Source organism: Terrapene carolina, unplaced genomic scaffold (genome assembly GCF_002925995.2).
Source record: "Terrapene carolina triunguis isolate 2854851 unplaced genomic scaffold, T_m_triunguis-2.0 Scaffold242, whole genome shotgun sequence".
Classification (NCBI taxonomy): Eukaryota; Metazoa; Chordata; order Testudines; family Emydidae; genus Terrapene; species Terrapene triunguis.
Window position 1 is genome coordinate 4,301,900 of NW_020664593.1, and position 15,422 is coordinate 4,317,321.

Sequence of the window (15,422 nt, forward strand, 5' to 3'; positions counted from 1 at the left end):
TGTTGATCCCCAGTTTATGCACCCAAGGACCACATTGGCTCTTTTGTTCAGTGTTGCACTAGGAGCTCATGTTCAGCTGATAATCCACCATGAGCCCCATGTCTTTTTCAGTCACTTCTTTCCAAGATAGAGGTCCCCCAACCTGTAAGTATGGTCTGCATTCTTTGTTCCTAGATACGTATCTTTTCATTCAGCCATATTAAAACATGTATTGTTTGCTTGCGCCCAGCTTGCCACGTGATCCAGATCGCTCTGTATCAGTGACCTGTCCTATTCATTATTCACCACTCTCGCCATATTTCTATCTTCTGCAACTTTTATCAGTGATGTTATGTTTTCTTTCAGATCACTGATAAAAATGTTAAATAGTGTAAGGCCAAGAACGGATCCTTCTGGGACTCCACTAGAAACATATCCACTTGATGATGATGATGATGTGTGTCATGTTGATGTTGTATCATTCTAGTTTCTTAATAAAAATGTGATGTTGCACCAAGTCAAGCATCTTACAGAAGTCTATTACCACAATCCCATTAACTTTATCAACCAAACTTGTAATCTGATTTGAAAAAATCCAGTTAGTTTGACAAGATCTATATTCCATAAAGTGGTAGCTTTCAGGCTGCTGCTGTGAAAGTCCGATCCTGTTTCTCTAAGAGAAGACAAATGGACAAAATGGAAGCGACAGGAAAAATAGCAAAATAGAGGGAAATGTAGCTTCTGTGTCTGCTGCTTGGAATCCAGTTGCTGGGCGACCGGAGGCCCAGCAGATAAGACATGACCTCACTAACCATTTCTAGACCCCTGCTTTACTCCTCTGTCTATGGGAAGTGTATGGCTGAGTTGCTCCCATTCTCTCTGGCCAGTTAGTGGGAAGCAGTGTTACTTACTGAGGCCAGGGCTGGTTTGGCATCATTTACCTTCCCAAACTGGTCATGGCAAATTGTTGCAAAGTTAGATTTGTCCTGGCTGGCTAAGCCAAACTTCTACTGGAGATGAAAGCAGGAGGAGGGATAAAGTGAGGACAGAGACTGATACCCCACAAGGGACAGCAGGAACCCTTCGTTCACATCTCAGCTCCAGTGAGAGAGATCTACCAGCACCTTGGACCTTTTGCAATAAGACGTTAGACGAGGAAATACCACAGCAATGACCCTAGCAGAACAGACAGAGGTCAAGCGCCATTGCTCCTACTACTTGCCCTCTCTGGAGCTTTTGATACTGCCCCAAAGATCAGGTGACCTGGTTATATGACATGGCTGGAGTAGACAGTCCAGCGCTACACTGGCTCCAATTGTTCTCCACCAAGACTAGAGATTAGTCCTGACTACCTGCTCCTTTTCCCCAGCAGCCCTTGATCCAGAATCCTATAAATATCTAGCCTATCTCCATCTTCTTCTGTAGCTACATGAGGCCTCTTGCAGAGAGAGGGAGACCCCACAGGTTCTGCTGCCAACAATTTGCTGATGGCACCCAGCTGCATATCTCATTCTTTACAGACACAACGGATGGCCCAATGGCTGCCAACAATCATCTCCTCAGAGAAGAGCATCTGGTGCAAACAGTGATTCTGGTGGAGAGAGGGAAGCACTTTAGAGAGCTCAATGAGACACTGGCCTTCTACGAAAGGCAGCTATCCTTCTTCATCACAAAGCCATTCGGTCCTGCTCAGTTCATCTCTAACTCTGGTCTGCAAGGCAGCATTGCCTTCTTCCACCTTTAACTGGCTATCACATTTTGCCCCATCCTCTCAGCTGAGGCTCCACATTCTCATCGCCCCCTCTCTTGGATTAGAGTGATTGGGATTGAAGGTGGCAGCCATTCAGAAGCTCCAGCTGCCTGACTCCACAGTGGCTCAAACTGGAAAGACAGCATGCCATTCTCCACTGGCTCCTGTTCACATCTGGTGCCAACTCACAGCCTAAGTCAATCTTCTAGACCAGCTATGGATCAAAAAAACCTTACTATCCAGCTGGGCTCCTCTGGGACAAAGCAGACTAAAAAAATCCCAGGGTGAAGCTTGCAAATGCCAAGAGACTAAAGAGCTCTTGATCAAGAGGTGCCTGACTGTTGAAGGAGCTACTGCCAGACAGCTGACTGAGCCACAGCCTGACCATCTTCAGAGCGGGCTGCAGGACCCACCTGTGCCAAAACTTTCTTGCCCTAACTGACAACAAGGAAACATTAACATGGACAAACAAAACCCACCCAATCCAAGAGCACTTCCTAGGAGACGTGCAGAGCAGAACCTACTATGAAGTCCTCTACGGACAACATTTTCCAGAGCTGTAGTCAATGTGTACGCAAACAGAATTAAGGCCTGGCATATGCCACAACCAGCGGTCCATGGAGTCTGTGTGGATTGTAAAAATGCTACAGCAGGTTCAGATGAATTTTAAAGTGGAGGTTTTCCGTGAATTAAAAGCGCAATTAATCACGCACTGACTACAGAATCCCCTGTGTGTGTTAGTTATTAAATTCAGTCCCTTTGATGCCATTTCCCTGTTTTCAGTTTGAGATTGTAGGAAAAGCATATTGGCTAGCTGTTTCTGCTAGAACAGCCAGCAGTGAAATAGTTAATGTTGGCATTTAAGTCCTAATCGCTGGTAACAAGCCATTGAGATGAAGGGGACAGTTCACACCTCTCTGAGCTATTTTTCAGGCTTTCTGCAAACACAGGAAGCCAACACTGCATCAGTGCCACTTGATGCCTGTTTTCAAAGTTTTCTTCCTAAACAAAAAGAGTAGAAACAGAGACTGTTTTCTGAAAGCTCAGATTCTCGAACATACTTCTGCAGCAAGGGGTGAATACTGTGGCTGTGAAATAATGGAGTATACTGGCCTTTGACTATGGGCACTATAGAAATATAAATTAAATACAGAGACAGGCACCTAGAGATATTTCACAGTTGGGGAAACTGAGATACAAAGATGCAACCATGTTTGTAAGGTGCTTTAATTGCTAAGGATGCTCATTACTGGTTCATTTAAAAAGACTGCTGGGGAATAATCCCTGCAGTGGCTTAAGGGGAAGTCTCTCTGTGATGCTATTGCCAAGCTGTTGTTTTCTAAACGGAAAGGTAACAGGGAAGTGATGTTGATCCAGCTGGGTATTCAGTGGGGCAGAAGGTTAAATACTCCCTCGATTTAAGGGCTGAACAAAGCTTTTGGTCAATACTTCAGGTTTCTTGATGCGTCTGTACTTACAGCACCTGCTCAGTGCCAATGTTGTCACCAACAGCAATAGTGTCCGCTCCCTCCATTGCAACTGCAATTAGCACGATGAGTTTTCAACATCCATCATGGGGGTATGGATTATGGTCCCTGCTCACGGCAAACCACCTCAGTTATTGAAGCTGCCAGAGAGCCTCCTCCATGAGGCTCCATTCTGGGTAACAGGCTCAGCATTCATATCAAAATGCACTGTTAGTGGACGAACTAAATCCTGGTAAAGGTTCAGCAGGTGGTCGCTGGGCTTTGCAATTCATCTGTTACCAAACAGCTTTGGGTCAGCTGCCAGGCGGTGCTGTGATAGCATACAGTCGTTGGAGATGACCTGATGTGCAGGGGAGTAACTGGAATCACTGTTGCAGAGCTGGTAGTTAGTTGTGAGGGGTGGATGCTAAGGAGCCATTCTATAGGAACCAGCAGACATGGAGAGCTCTGTCCACAGCGGCCAGCAAGGTTTGCTTCTCTTGGGAAGGGACCAGGGGCGGCTCTAGTTTTTTTGCCGCCCCAAGCACGGCAGGCAGGCTGCCTTTGGCGGCATGCTTGTGGGAGGTCTCCGGTCCCGCGGATTCGGCAGCATGCCTGCAGGAGGTCCACCGGTCCCGTGGCTTCGGCGTACCTGCCGCCAAATCTGCGGGACCGGCGGACTTCCCACAGGCATGCCGCCGAAGGCAGCCTGACGGCCGCCCTCGCAGGGACTGGCAGGCCGCCACCCATGGCTTGCCGCCCCAGACACGCGCCTGGAGCACTGGTGCCTGGAGCCGCCGCTGGAAGGGACCCTGTCCTTTGTTAAAGGAGAGCTGTACAGGAATAAATGTGATTTTTGTCTGGGGGGAAGGGAGGGCTGTTTTTAAGCACTATATGAATTCACAGTATTGATTTGGAGGAGAGGGAAGGTGCCCAGGCTGAAGGGAACCAACTGGTAGTGAGGAAATGAAAGGGGTGTCAGGCTCACGTGTGTGGGCGGGGGGTGGGGGCGGAGATGGGTTGCAGACAGCACAGTAGGAAATGACAGCAGAGATGAAGCATGGAGCTGAGTTGCCTTTACTCCCTCCCGCTGTTTTTCACTTCCTCCTGAGCAAGGGGCTGCCCTGCCTCAGCGCCTCAGACAAAGGTGCCACGCGCTAGTGTTGGATGCCATTCTCTGACCCGGCCCCTTTTCAAGCAAAGGTTTGGATGTCACAAAAGCATCAAAAGTTTACATGTTTAGCTGAACCTAGAAGTCTCCTGTTCCCACCCCCTGCCCAAATCTCTAAGGGGGGGGGCAGTAATTTACTACCCTCCCACCAAACTCTTTTGGGGGGAGGAATGGCCTGTAGGCCTGTTTCTTGCTCGCCTCAAGGACCCTCATCCCCACAGTCTCCCCTTCAGAGGGCTGCATTCCTGTTTGTGGTGCTCATGTGACTAGGGTAGTTTCTCTAAGGGCCAGTGTGATCCCTCAGCCTTCCTGTGTAGTCACCTTAGTTGGGTCTCATTTCCCCATTGCCCTGGCAGTGGTCTCCTGTCCCTCTCATACACTGCAGTTGTCAGAAAAAAGGCTGATGTGCTCATTTGGATGGTGCCTTTTCCGTCACTGGTGAATGCTGCTTCTCTGAGTGTCAGAGAAGTGCATGGGTCCAGAATCCGATTGACCTTGTGCTGGAGTAAATCAGCAATAAAGCCAGGGGTTAGATGGCGTTACATTGGAATGAGGCCCAATGCTTGTGTCTAAGCCAGGGAAATGAACTGATTTTGATATGTGTAAAAAATGGCTCCTCTTCTCCACGCCTCTCATGTCTGTATGTATGGTTAGGGGAGGGTTGCACCAGCTCATTTTCCAAGTATAGACAGGATCCTAGAGAAAACAAACTAGGGATGAGAAGCTCTTCTTGGGTGGCTTACCCCAGCTTCAGCATGTGTGAGGAAGAAAATACTGACGCCCCCTCCAAAAAGGTGTGGCTGCTTGGGGAAGCTGAGTGGAAGGAGGTTCAAAATCATCTAGTCAAAATCATCACCTAGTCAGGCCAGAGCCAAGGCTACTAGGAGGAGGAAATTGGTAACAGTGCAGCTAGAACCCGGCTAATAGCCTTTGGAGATTGCAAACTTGGGCAGGAGGCCAAGTTCTGCCCTTGTGGATAACTCTAGGGCTAAATTCATTGCTGGCTTCAGCAATGTTATAACAGGAATTAATTTGGCTCAGTGGTGGCAGATATGCCCATAGCATTTGTGTGGCCAGGTGTACAGAGAATGGCATTGCACAGAAAGTGACACATAGGGATGGGTGTTTTTATGACATTTCTATCCTGGCAAAAGCCCTAGTGCAGATGCAGTTCTACTGTCATAAAATGTGCTTTAGCAGTATAGCTTATTTTGTTCAGGAAACTGGTATAAGGTAAGTCAGCAAAAGAACTCATGTGCCTGTGTTCCCACTAGGAGAGTTTGCCCATATAGCTATACTGGCAAACCCTTTCTAAGGTAGACAAGGTTTTAAATAGTTTGCATTAAAGCCTCAGGCCTGTTAAAAGCCTGGCTTCTGGGAATGAGACTCCTAGCCTCCCATTATTGCATCAAGTCCAGGGGCCATATTTCACCATCTCACTTCAAGTCAACAGATTGTCATAGCTATCAAAATCCAGAACCTGCCCATACAGTACAGTGTCAATTACTGTGGCAAGTTTGTAAAACCAGCAGCAAACAAGAGAGAATGTTCCCAATCTTTATTACTGCAGACCCAGAGGAATCCATTGTGCATATTTCAGATACAAAGATCACCCCCAAAGACTTCTCTTTCCCTGCTAGGAGAGGGAATGGAGTGTTCTTGTGCCTCTTGTCGCTGAGCCTCTTTCCTTCTTCAAAGCACATTTAGCCAAGTCTGACAAAGAAACCACACATGACAATTGAAAGCAATTTCTAAAGCACTGGCAGTGGAATCTCCATCAATAAAAAGACATTTCCACCACACATCCGGTCACAGACCTACCTTACACGATATGTAAAAATGAGTGCAAAATGCTGCACTACCCTGATAGTGTCCCTTAAAAGTCAGGACGTTTAAAGATTAGGGTTCTTACACTCCTGGATTCTACCCCCTACTACATATACATAGTAGAGAATACAGGAGGATGCCTTTATGATCAGAACAAGTTCTTGAACACTTTGTCCATTAAAAACCATATCACCAAATAAATGCAGGCATCAGGTTTATTTCAACATGTGATTTTTAGGAACAAGAATTGAGACTGGATCATATCCAAGATCCATCTAGTCCAGGCTCCTGTCTGACAGTGATAAACCAGAAGCTTCAGAGGAGGGTGAAGGAAACCCTACTGCAGGCAGATGGGGGATAATCTGCCGTCCAGGAAGGCCTCATTTTAATCCCTAATAGTTGTTAGATTGATTTAAACCCTGAAGCACCAGGTTTCATCTCTCTTCCAATTTTTTTTTAACACTAACTTTTGAAAGTCTGACTGTTTTTATTATTGGATATGTAAGTGTCCAATCCCTCTTTGACTCTTGCTAAATTTTTGGCTTCAAAGACAACCTGTGTCAGTGAGCTTCACATTCTAATTATGTGTTGCGTGAAAACACTTTTTTTCCCCATCAGATTTGCATTCACTACTTTTCAAATTTCTTTGACTATCTGTTCATGTTATGAGACAGGGAGAACAGAAACTCCTGCTCTACCTTCTCTAGACCAGTCGTTATTTTATGTATACTTTTATCATATCCTCTCTTTCTCATCTCCTTTCTAAGGTAAATCCTAATCTTTTTCATCTTACTTCGTAGGAGAATTTTCCTTGTCTTTAATCATTCTCATCACCCGACTCTGAACCCCTCTAATTCTGCAATAAAACCCAGCTATCCTTTGGCCAGCATACATATATAGTCATAGCACCTGCAGCCCAGGGATTATTTCAGTGCGTAGTCACATGGCTTTGTTTTTTATTTTTCCTCTCCCGAGCCCCCATCTGACTCATGGCTCACAGGACTACATATAGTGTATTCACTCACCAGTCTTTCATTTCTGTTTTATTCTCCCCCTTAAAAAAAAAAAAAAAGGAAAGTTAATGCAAAAATCCTATAGTAACGCACTGTTGAGTTTCTAAATTTGTTATTTGTATTTCAAAAGGATAGAATTACACACTGCGGTAGCAGTTACTCAGGGCTTGTCTTCGCTACTGTGCTAAATCGGTGCCGCTGCCTTCAATTCAGCAGCGCCAATTTAGCACATCTGGTGAAGACGCATTATGTCGACAGGACAGCACTCTCCCGTCGGCGTAATTACTCCACCTCAACAAGAGGTGGAAGCTATGTTGGCAGGAGAGTGTCTCCCACCGACATAGTGCGGCGTAGACACTGCTTTAAGTCAATATAACTTACGTCATTCAGGGGGGTGGTATTTTCATACTGCTGAGTGACATAACTTACATCAACTTAAGCGGTAGTGTAGACAATGCCTCATTCACAGTATACCTGAAGTTCTACACGCAAATAATATAACCTGGTACACAGAATGGCCAGGTGGTTATACAGGTAAGTGATGTAAAGGGGAAGTACGTAGTGATATTATAAGCTCATTATATTATGGTGCACTAAATCGATTTGTAAACAAATAGCTACAGCTTGGTGTGACTTTCTTTCTTTCTACACACATAAGCACTTCTGATACCTAGTGTGGCTACGCCATGTTTCCATGAACAAGTTGGATGCATTTGGGGTTGGCATTTATTTGAGTTTAAGTTTGAGATTCTAAACCTACAAAAATCAGGAATTTGAAAAGGAGAGATCCAACAGCTCAGTGAGTCCCTTGCAGATCGATAATCAAATAAATGCACTGCACGCATTTGCAGGATGTTGCTTCCAAACATTCTGAGTTTGAGCAATCACACACTTGCAATCAAGGCAAAGTCAGCATGCCAACAAAATGGAATTTATGCTCTTTCCAAATACATTCACCAGGAAAGTCAGACCAAATGGTAACATTTCAGGAAAGTTATAAGCACTTGAAAATGTGGTCTTTGAATGAATGTGTCACATCAGCCATAGCCATATTTCTGCTACCACAGCCCCAGTACATTAGGGTCAGATGCTGCTTGACTTGCTCATGTGAACAGTCCAACTGAGGCTAGTGGGACCACTCCTATGAGCATGGGGTTATTAACACAAGGAAGCTGGGAGTGAGCCTCCCACTCTAGGTAGACAGACGTGTGCTAGCTCAGTTTGAGCTAGTGTGCTAAAAATAGCAGTGTAGACGTTGCAGCTCGGGCAGCCCCCCAGCTCAGATCCAAGAGCCCAACCCCAGCCTCCACATGCTATGGACAGTGGCAGAATAAGGAAGAGATGTACGTAGTGCAAACTCCCAGTTCCCTGAACTAACCTTCCCATCCCTTGACAACCATAAGTGGAATTTCACTGTTCAATAGTTAAACTACATCTTTAAGGTTTAGACCGTAAAAATCTCTGGGGGTTAAACCAAATACAGTGACAGGGGCTCCTATGGCATAATGCTCTCAGGACTGCTTCCAGGCAACAATGCTGGCAGTCTGCAAGAGATCCAGATGCTGCTGCCCCTGAGGAACGTTCTGATGGGGAGAGAGAGGTGCTTCTCCATCTTTTATACAGTCAGGCTGGTGCCCTGAACAAAGCGGGTGCAGCTTCCTTCCCTCCCCCAGGGACTGAGCCCCAATGACTGAGGCAGGGAAAACAGATCTCAAACTCACCTGACTCATCTTCTCTCTTTGCAGGGGCTACATCAGCCTGCGATTGCCTGTCCGATGTAGCAGAATGGCTCACCACTAACCCTCCCTGCTGGGTCTCGTCATACAGTGCATCATACAATGCTTGGCTGGCCAGGACAGCATAAGGGCTCTCTATAACCTCTGCCGCACTCTGTTCAGCAGCTGTTCCGCTGAGAGCAGAACTGGCTGCCACAGGAGGAGGACTCCCTGGTATCTTGGTCACAGATTCTTCATTACCCAGTGCCTGCTGTCCCACCACTGAAGAGTTCTGAGCCACTGCTATGTCCGTGCTCCTGTGGATGATCTGATGAGCAGCACTGATGTGTTTCCGCTGGGACTGCCTCACTGTACACAAAGAAGAGAGAGGATTTTCACTTGGAGCCATATTGCATGAATTCTCTGCATGGACACCCACCCTCCCCCGCTCCCCCAAAGGCAGCTCTTAGGCTTTTTCATAGCTCCTGTAAGCTATCTCAGGAAAAATCACACCCTTCTGGTTTGGGCTGATAGGGTTCTACTGCCATCTAATAGCAGCAAGCAACCTTGCATTTTGCTTTGAAGGCAAGCTGTGGAAATGGACAGAACTGCCAAGTGTGTTTCTTTCCTACTCAGGGCAAAAGTGAGAAAGGTACTCCTGTGTTTTAAAATCATTTACCCGTCACTATTTGTTTATTGAAACAAATCTTTGAAAGAGTGCATCTGAAATCTGTCCTCTAAATCGCAAGATTTTTACTCTAGCACTGGTGCACACACTGGCTTTTTGCAGCTTTGTTATTACAGGATTCCTTATGAGTGCTGAGCTGAGTTTACTGCAGGCTAGTGCTTTGTTATTGTAGGTTTGCTGATGAGTGCTGAGTCAAAGAATACCTGAAACTGGAGACAGGGTAGACCCAATAAGTCACCTAGTTTATCTCCCTGAGCCAATGCAGGACAATTCCTTACTGTACATTTTATAGTTTTCCTCCAATCAAACACTCCCATCCTTTGCTTGGGTGACAATTCCCCAGTCTAAAGCATTCAGCCTACATTTTCCTTTCCTTAATTTTATCCCATTACTTGTAGTTCCCGCTGTGTTTATAGCTTTCTGATATTAATACACTGTTCCCCCTCCCAATCATGATTTAAAAAGTGTTTGGTTGTGCAGGCAGGACTGAACCATGGTCTGCAAAAGTCCAAGGTTGTCCCAGGGTTTGGGTCCATCTACACTGCAAGACTGAGTCACATTTTAACTGAAACTGAAACCCACGTTGACTCCTGTGGCTCTAACATGCTGAAACCAGGTCTCCAACACGGTCGTTGCAACAGTATAGATGGGACTGCACTATCATGTCTGAATATCATTAATGTGCTGATTACTCATCTTCCAGACCCATAATGAAGATGTAAAGTAAGACTGGGTCTAACACTAAGCCCTGCAGCTCCTCTGACTCAATACACTGCCAGTGACCAGTTCTCATTTATTTTCTTGAGTCTGTTTTCAATCCACATGGCAGTGCTCCTCTTTTCCAAGGCATTTTGACTTCATTTGGAGAGATACTGCATCAAATGCTAAATCCTATGGAGCTGCTGCACTCCCTTCTATTGGAATTCTATCCAAAAAAGGGGCGAGATTTGTCCTTTCTAAAGCCTTTCTAAAGGTGCAGGAAAGATCATATAGGCCCTGTCCCATAGGCCTATACACAATCATAGGTCGCCCAGGGATCCAAGTATGGCCAAGGAGGTGGCGTGGGTGGAGGCATCCATGGGCGCTTGTACCAGTGAGATGGTGGCTGTGGATGTCTCTCACAAGTGAGATCAATTTCCTCAAAGACCTCTGGAAAAGTGCCTCTGTTGGAATGGAGAGGAGCACCTTGGACAGATAATTGAGAGACCGAGGCAAAATGTTCATTAGAATCCTCCTCTTACAGATCACTCTGGAGTGGTGGGAGCACAGGAAGCAAAAGAAAGTAAAACCGTCAGTACTGGAAAGATGTCTGCAGGTCCTTGGTATCAAGCGCAGATTGGAGCTGAGCAATGGTGATTCGGGTGTCTTGGACACAGTGAGGTCTTGTGGAAAACAAAACTCCAACAGTACTCAGAGTGTTGTTGGTACAGTGCCCATGGCCTGAGACGAAGTAATGGCGGCTGATACAGTTGACTGTACTGAATCTCAAATGCTTGGAGGGGGGGAATGACTCCAAATGGAGCCCGAGCAGACTTCTTTACTGATTGAGAAGAGGTAGAGCTCTTCTCGCCACCTCACTCCTCTGATGGTATTGATGGCCTATCAGAGCCCCACATTTTGAAGTCTTTAGGCTTTACAGTGCTCTCAGTATCTGAGGAACCAGCAGCCTTCTGGGTAGTGAGTCAGAGACCGATGGATGCCGAAGTGGCTGGTGTCATTGGCAACTATGATTTCGAGGTAGATTCCCTACCTGGAGAACTTGAGGCACTGTTTTGGAAGTCTTATGAGAGGAATCTTGGGTCTTCCTCTTAGACACCCTCGAGGAGTGCGTCTTGGAGACAGCAGAGGTAGCCAACTGACTGGAGACCGGCATACGGGGGAGTCCCCTGGCCTGGATCAGAGGCTGGGTGCAGCGAGCTCTCCACCATGGATAGCTGAAATTTGATCTCCCTGATTTTTTCTGAGTTTAGATTTAAATACCAGAGAGAAGTTGTACTTTTGGAAATATGAGATTCCCGAGGCAACGGATGCATGGGATTGCCTGTCACTCACTGGGACTGCCTCCAGCCATGATAGAAAGTGTTTGAAACCAAGAGAACCAGGCATGCTCTCCCTGTAACATAAAGCTCCCAGCAGGGGAGAAACTAAGAAAGAGATAAATACATCTAAAACTACTACTAACTACCACTAAAAACAATTATAATAAACTAACTACTATAAGAGCTAAAGGGATACAGTTGAGGTAAAACTCAACATGGAAAACTGCTAAGGCTCCGAGGCGGTTGAGAAGGAACTGAAGGCGGTTCACTTGCACACTGCTATATAACAACAGTGCGAGCATGAAACTGAGTAATATGCATGTGCTGGCCAAACAGACACTGCTATGTGAAATCTCCAATCGAAGAGTAAGTGCACGTAGAGTGGAGCATCTACAGGGACACTACTCGAAGAAGAGAAAATTACTTACCTTGTAATTCTGCTTCTCTGAAGATATCACTATGCAGGATTCTCACTCCTGAATCTTGGCTCCATAGTGTGAGATGGCAGAATGCCACTAGTGCTTAAGATTTTTTGACCTCTAAGGGCAGCAGTAGCAGGATAAAGCATGAGCCAGGCCCTCTGCTGGCAGACACACTGCTGCATATAAATGTGTCTTTGGAACTTTCCAATTACACCTCTACCCTGATATAACGCTGTCCTCGGGAGCCAAAAAATCTTACCGCGTTATAGGTGAAACCGCATTATATCGAACTTGCTTTGATTCACCTGAGTGCGCAGCCCCGCCCCCCCAGAGCACTGCTTTACCGCGTTATATCTGAATTCGTGTTATATCGGGTTGCGTTATATCGGGGTAGAGGTGTAGTTCCTTCTTGACAATGTTTGGAAAATGAGTTTCCACAGGAGCAGCACCATATCAAGTATTGCTCCAGCTCTTCTTCGAGACGCCAGTGCATTCTTTCCTGGGTCCAACCTTGCCTTCTGGTCAGGTCCTATCTGGTATATCCCAAATTTTGGAGTCCTTTGACACTTTTACTCTGCAGTATTTCAGGGGTGCCTTGTTTAATTTCAATACTTCAGTACTTGCTTTAGCATTTGTCACAATTAATATTTTGGTGCCTAGATGACTGTTTGCTAGTGCCGCTCTAAAGTCAGAAGTCCCAATATTTTCATCCTCTCTTCATATGGAAGTTTTCCTCTACCTTTGATCGCGTGCAACCATCTCTGAACCCTCCCTTTCTGCTCTGTCTTCTTGGAGTCGCATGGACTAGAACTGAACACAGTATTCCAGGTTAGGGCATATCATCGAGATATATATTGTTATAAGTAAGTTTAAATCTTGTTATGGGTTGAGTTAAAACCAGTGGGTGAAGGCATCCTTCATTTACAATAGCTGTAAGAGGCAGTTACGTGGCCATACCTAAAACAAAGCCTAATAGAGTCTGCCTAAAAACTAACCTCAGATGGGCGGGGGTTCCATTGGTATTTGTTCTGACCAAAGGATTGTGTGAGTGAAAGACAAGCTGGGGTGCAGACACAGAAATTGAGACAGACAGGACACCGAACACAGACTCAGAGGCAAGAAAGCCAAGCAGCACCATGTGAACATGTTAGACATGACCCTGGAAAAAGCTAAAGAGAGAGTTTTTTCGGTCTGGTGCTGGCTAAAGAAGCTTGGGGCTGTAAGCTAAGAAACTGTTACTTTGTTTCTGGTTCGTCCTGTGTTTGGAGAAGCAGGACCTTGTACATCCCTTGTAAATAAACAAGATTGCATCAAAGAAAAAAGGAGGTTACTTACTGTAACTGGCGGTTCTTCAAGATGTGTGGCCCCTATCTGGATTCCAAATATGGTTGCGCATGCGTGCCATGCGCTGGAGCCGGAACCGTTCATAGTAGTGTCCATTGACCTGCGCATGTGTCATGCATCGGCCGCGTGGTGCATCTGAGGTTTTAAGAGGCTGTGCGTCTTGATGCCACTCCAGTTCCCTTGTTCCAGTAAGCGATGGAGTCCGTAGCAGAGGGGATGGAGGGCGGGCATTGGACTCCAGATAGGAACCACACATCTCAAAGAACCACCAGTTACAGTAAGTAACCTCTTCTTCTTCTTCGAGTGATAGTGCCTATGTAGATTCCATATGTGGGAGAGTAGCGAGCAGTGCTCAGTGTGGAGGTGGGTGCGAGGGCTCTTGAGAATGTCTGTAAGACAACCCGACTGACTGCCGCATATGTCGCTGTTGCAGGGGCGATGGCATAGTGGGTAGAAAATATGTGGACAGCGGACCAAGTAGCCACCCTACAAATGTCCTGCCACAGAACATCCACAAGGCTGACATGGCAGCATATGCCCAGGTGGAGTGAGCCGTGTCTCCTGAGGGAGGTAACAGGACATGACAGAGCCCATAGAAGTCCTCATTGTGAAGAGAATGCATGGCTCTGACAGCGCTCTGCAATGGCGAGGAAGAGCCAGGGCAAGACCAGCAAGGCGTGAGTGCGTTGGAGATAAAAAGCCAATGCCCAGTGGACGTTGAGAGAGTATAACATGCACTCCCTGGGGGAGGTGTGCGGTTTAGGGTAGACAATCGGGAGGTTAATGCACTGGTTGAGGTGGAATGGGGAGGCCACCTTGGGGAGGAATTTGGGGTGAAGATGCAGGGAGACCTTGTCCTTGTGGAAGACAGTAAAGGACAGGTCCACAATCATGGCTGCCAGCTCACTAACTCACCGCGCGGAGGTGATGGTCACCAAAAAGGTCACCTTTATGGAGAGATGGGTGAGGGAGCAGGTCACAAGGGGTTCAAAGGGTGGCTTAATGAGGGTGTAGAGGACAAGATTCAGGGCCCGAGAGAGTAGGTTATGCACAGAGGGGAAGGCCGTGAAGGAAGCAGGTGGTAGTCGGGTGAGTGAAGACGGAAAACAGGAAGAAGGAAGGCACTGAGCATCACCAGGTGGACATGGACGGAGGAGTGGGCAAGGCCCGACTGGAGGAGGTGAAGAAGGTAATCCAAGAGGATGGGAATGGAGAAGAAGTCTAGGGGGTGGCAGTGCACCCATGTGGTGAAGCGGCGCCATTTAACCTGATAACAGGCTATAGTGGATGGTTGTCTGCTGTGAGTGAGGATGTCACACACGGGGGCGGAGCACGCCCTGTCTACATGCGAGCTCCATCCAAATACCAAGCCATGAGGTGGAGAGGGCCTGGGTTGGGGTGCCACAGGTGGCCATGCGCCTGTGTGAGGAGATTCGGGAGGCAGAGTGTGTGTGTGGGGGGGGTGAGTGGAAAGGCGAAGGAGATCTGTGAACAAATTCTGGTGATGCCAGGAGTGGGGCTATGCAAAAGACTGTAGTACAATCCCGCCACACCTTGCGCAGGACTTGTGGGAGCAGGGAGATGAGTGGGAAGGTGTAGTGTAGTTTGGTGGTCCAGGGAATGAGAAGGGGGTCACCCTGTGAGCCCAGACCAAGGGCTCCTCTGGAGTAGAAGAACCTCCTGGATGAGGGCAAGCTAGTTGCCAAGTGGCCCTCCAAGCCATGGTTGACACCACTGATACCACATCCCACTCTCTGGCATCCAGGGTGGTGCTGCACCACAATTCGTGGCTTAAATTCAGCTGTTTTCTGAAAAAGGTCCAGACTACCTTAGAGGACCTCCCCTTTGACAAGTACAAGCTCTTCAGCAATAAAACGGATGAATCCCTCCACTCCCTTAAGGACTTCCGTGCCATCCTCCGCTCACTGGGCATCTATACCTGTCATAACTATAAAGGGAAAGGTAACAGCTCTCCTGTGTACAGTACTATAAAATCCCTCCTGGCCAG

The 15,422-nt window shown here is 46.9% G+C and overlaps 1 protein-coding gene across 1 annotated transcript in view; it reads right to left on the minus strand.

Annotated features, from left to right (window-relative positions):
* Positions 1–5,984: 5,984 nt before the first annotated feature.
* MAATS1 (MYCBP associated and testis expressed 1) overlaps positions 5,985–15,422 on the minus strand; it is a 56,546-nt gene continuing 47,108 nt past the window's right edge. Inside the window, exons 17-19 of the mRNA XM_024202431.1 lie at positions 8,928–9,290; positions 7,219–7,247; positions 5,985–6,079 (exon numbers count right to left, since the gene is read on the minus strand). Coding sequence (XP_024058199.1) covers positions 7,237–7,247; positions 8,928–9,290 — 374 coding nt within the window. The 3' untranslated portion in view covers positions 5,985–6,079; positions 7,219–7,236. The remainder of the gene's footprint in view (positions 6,080–7,218; positions 7,248–8,927; positions 9,291–15,422) is intronic.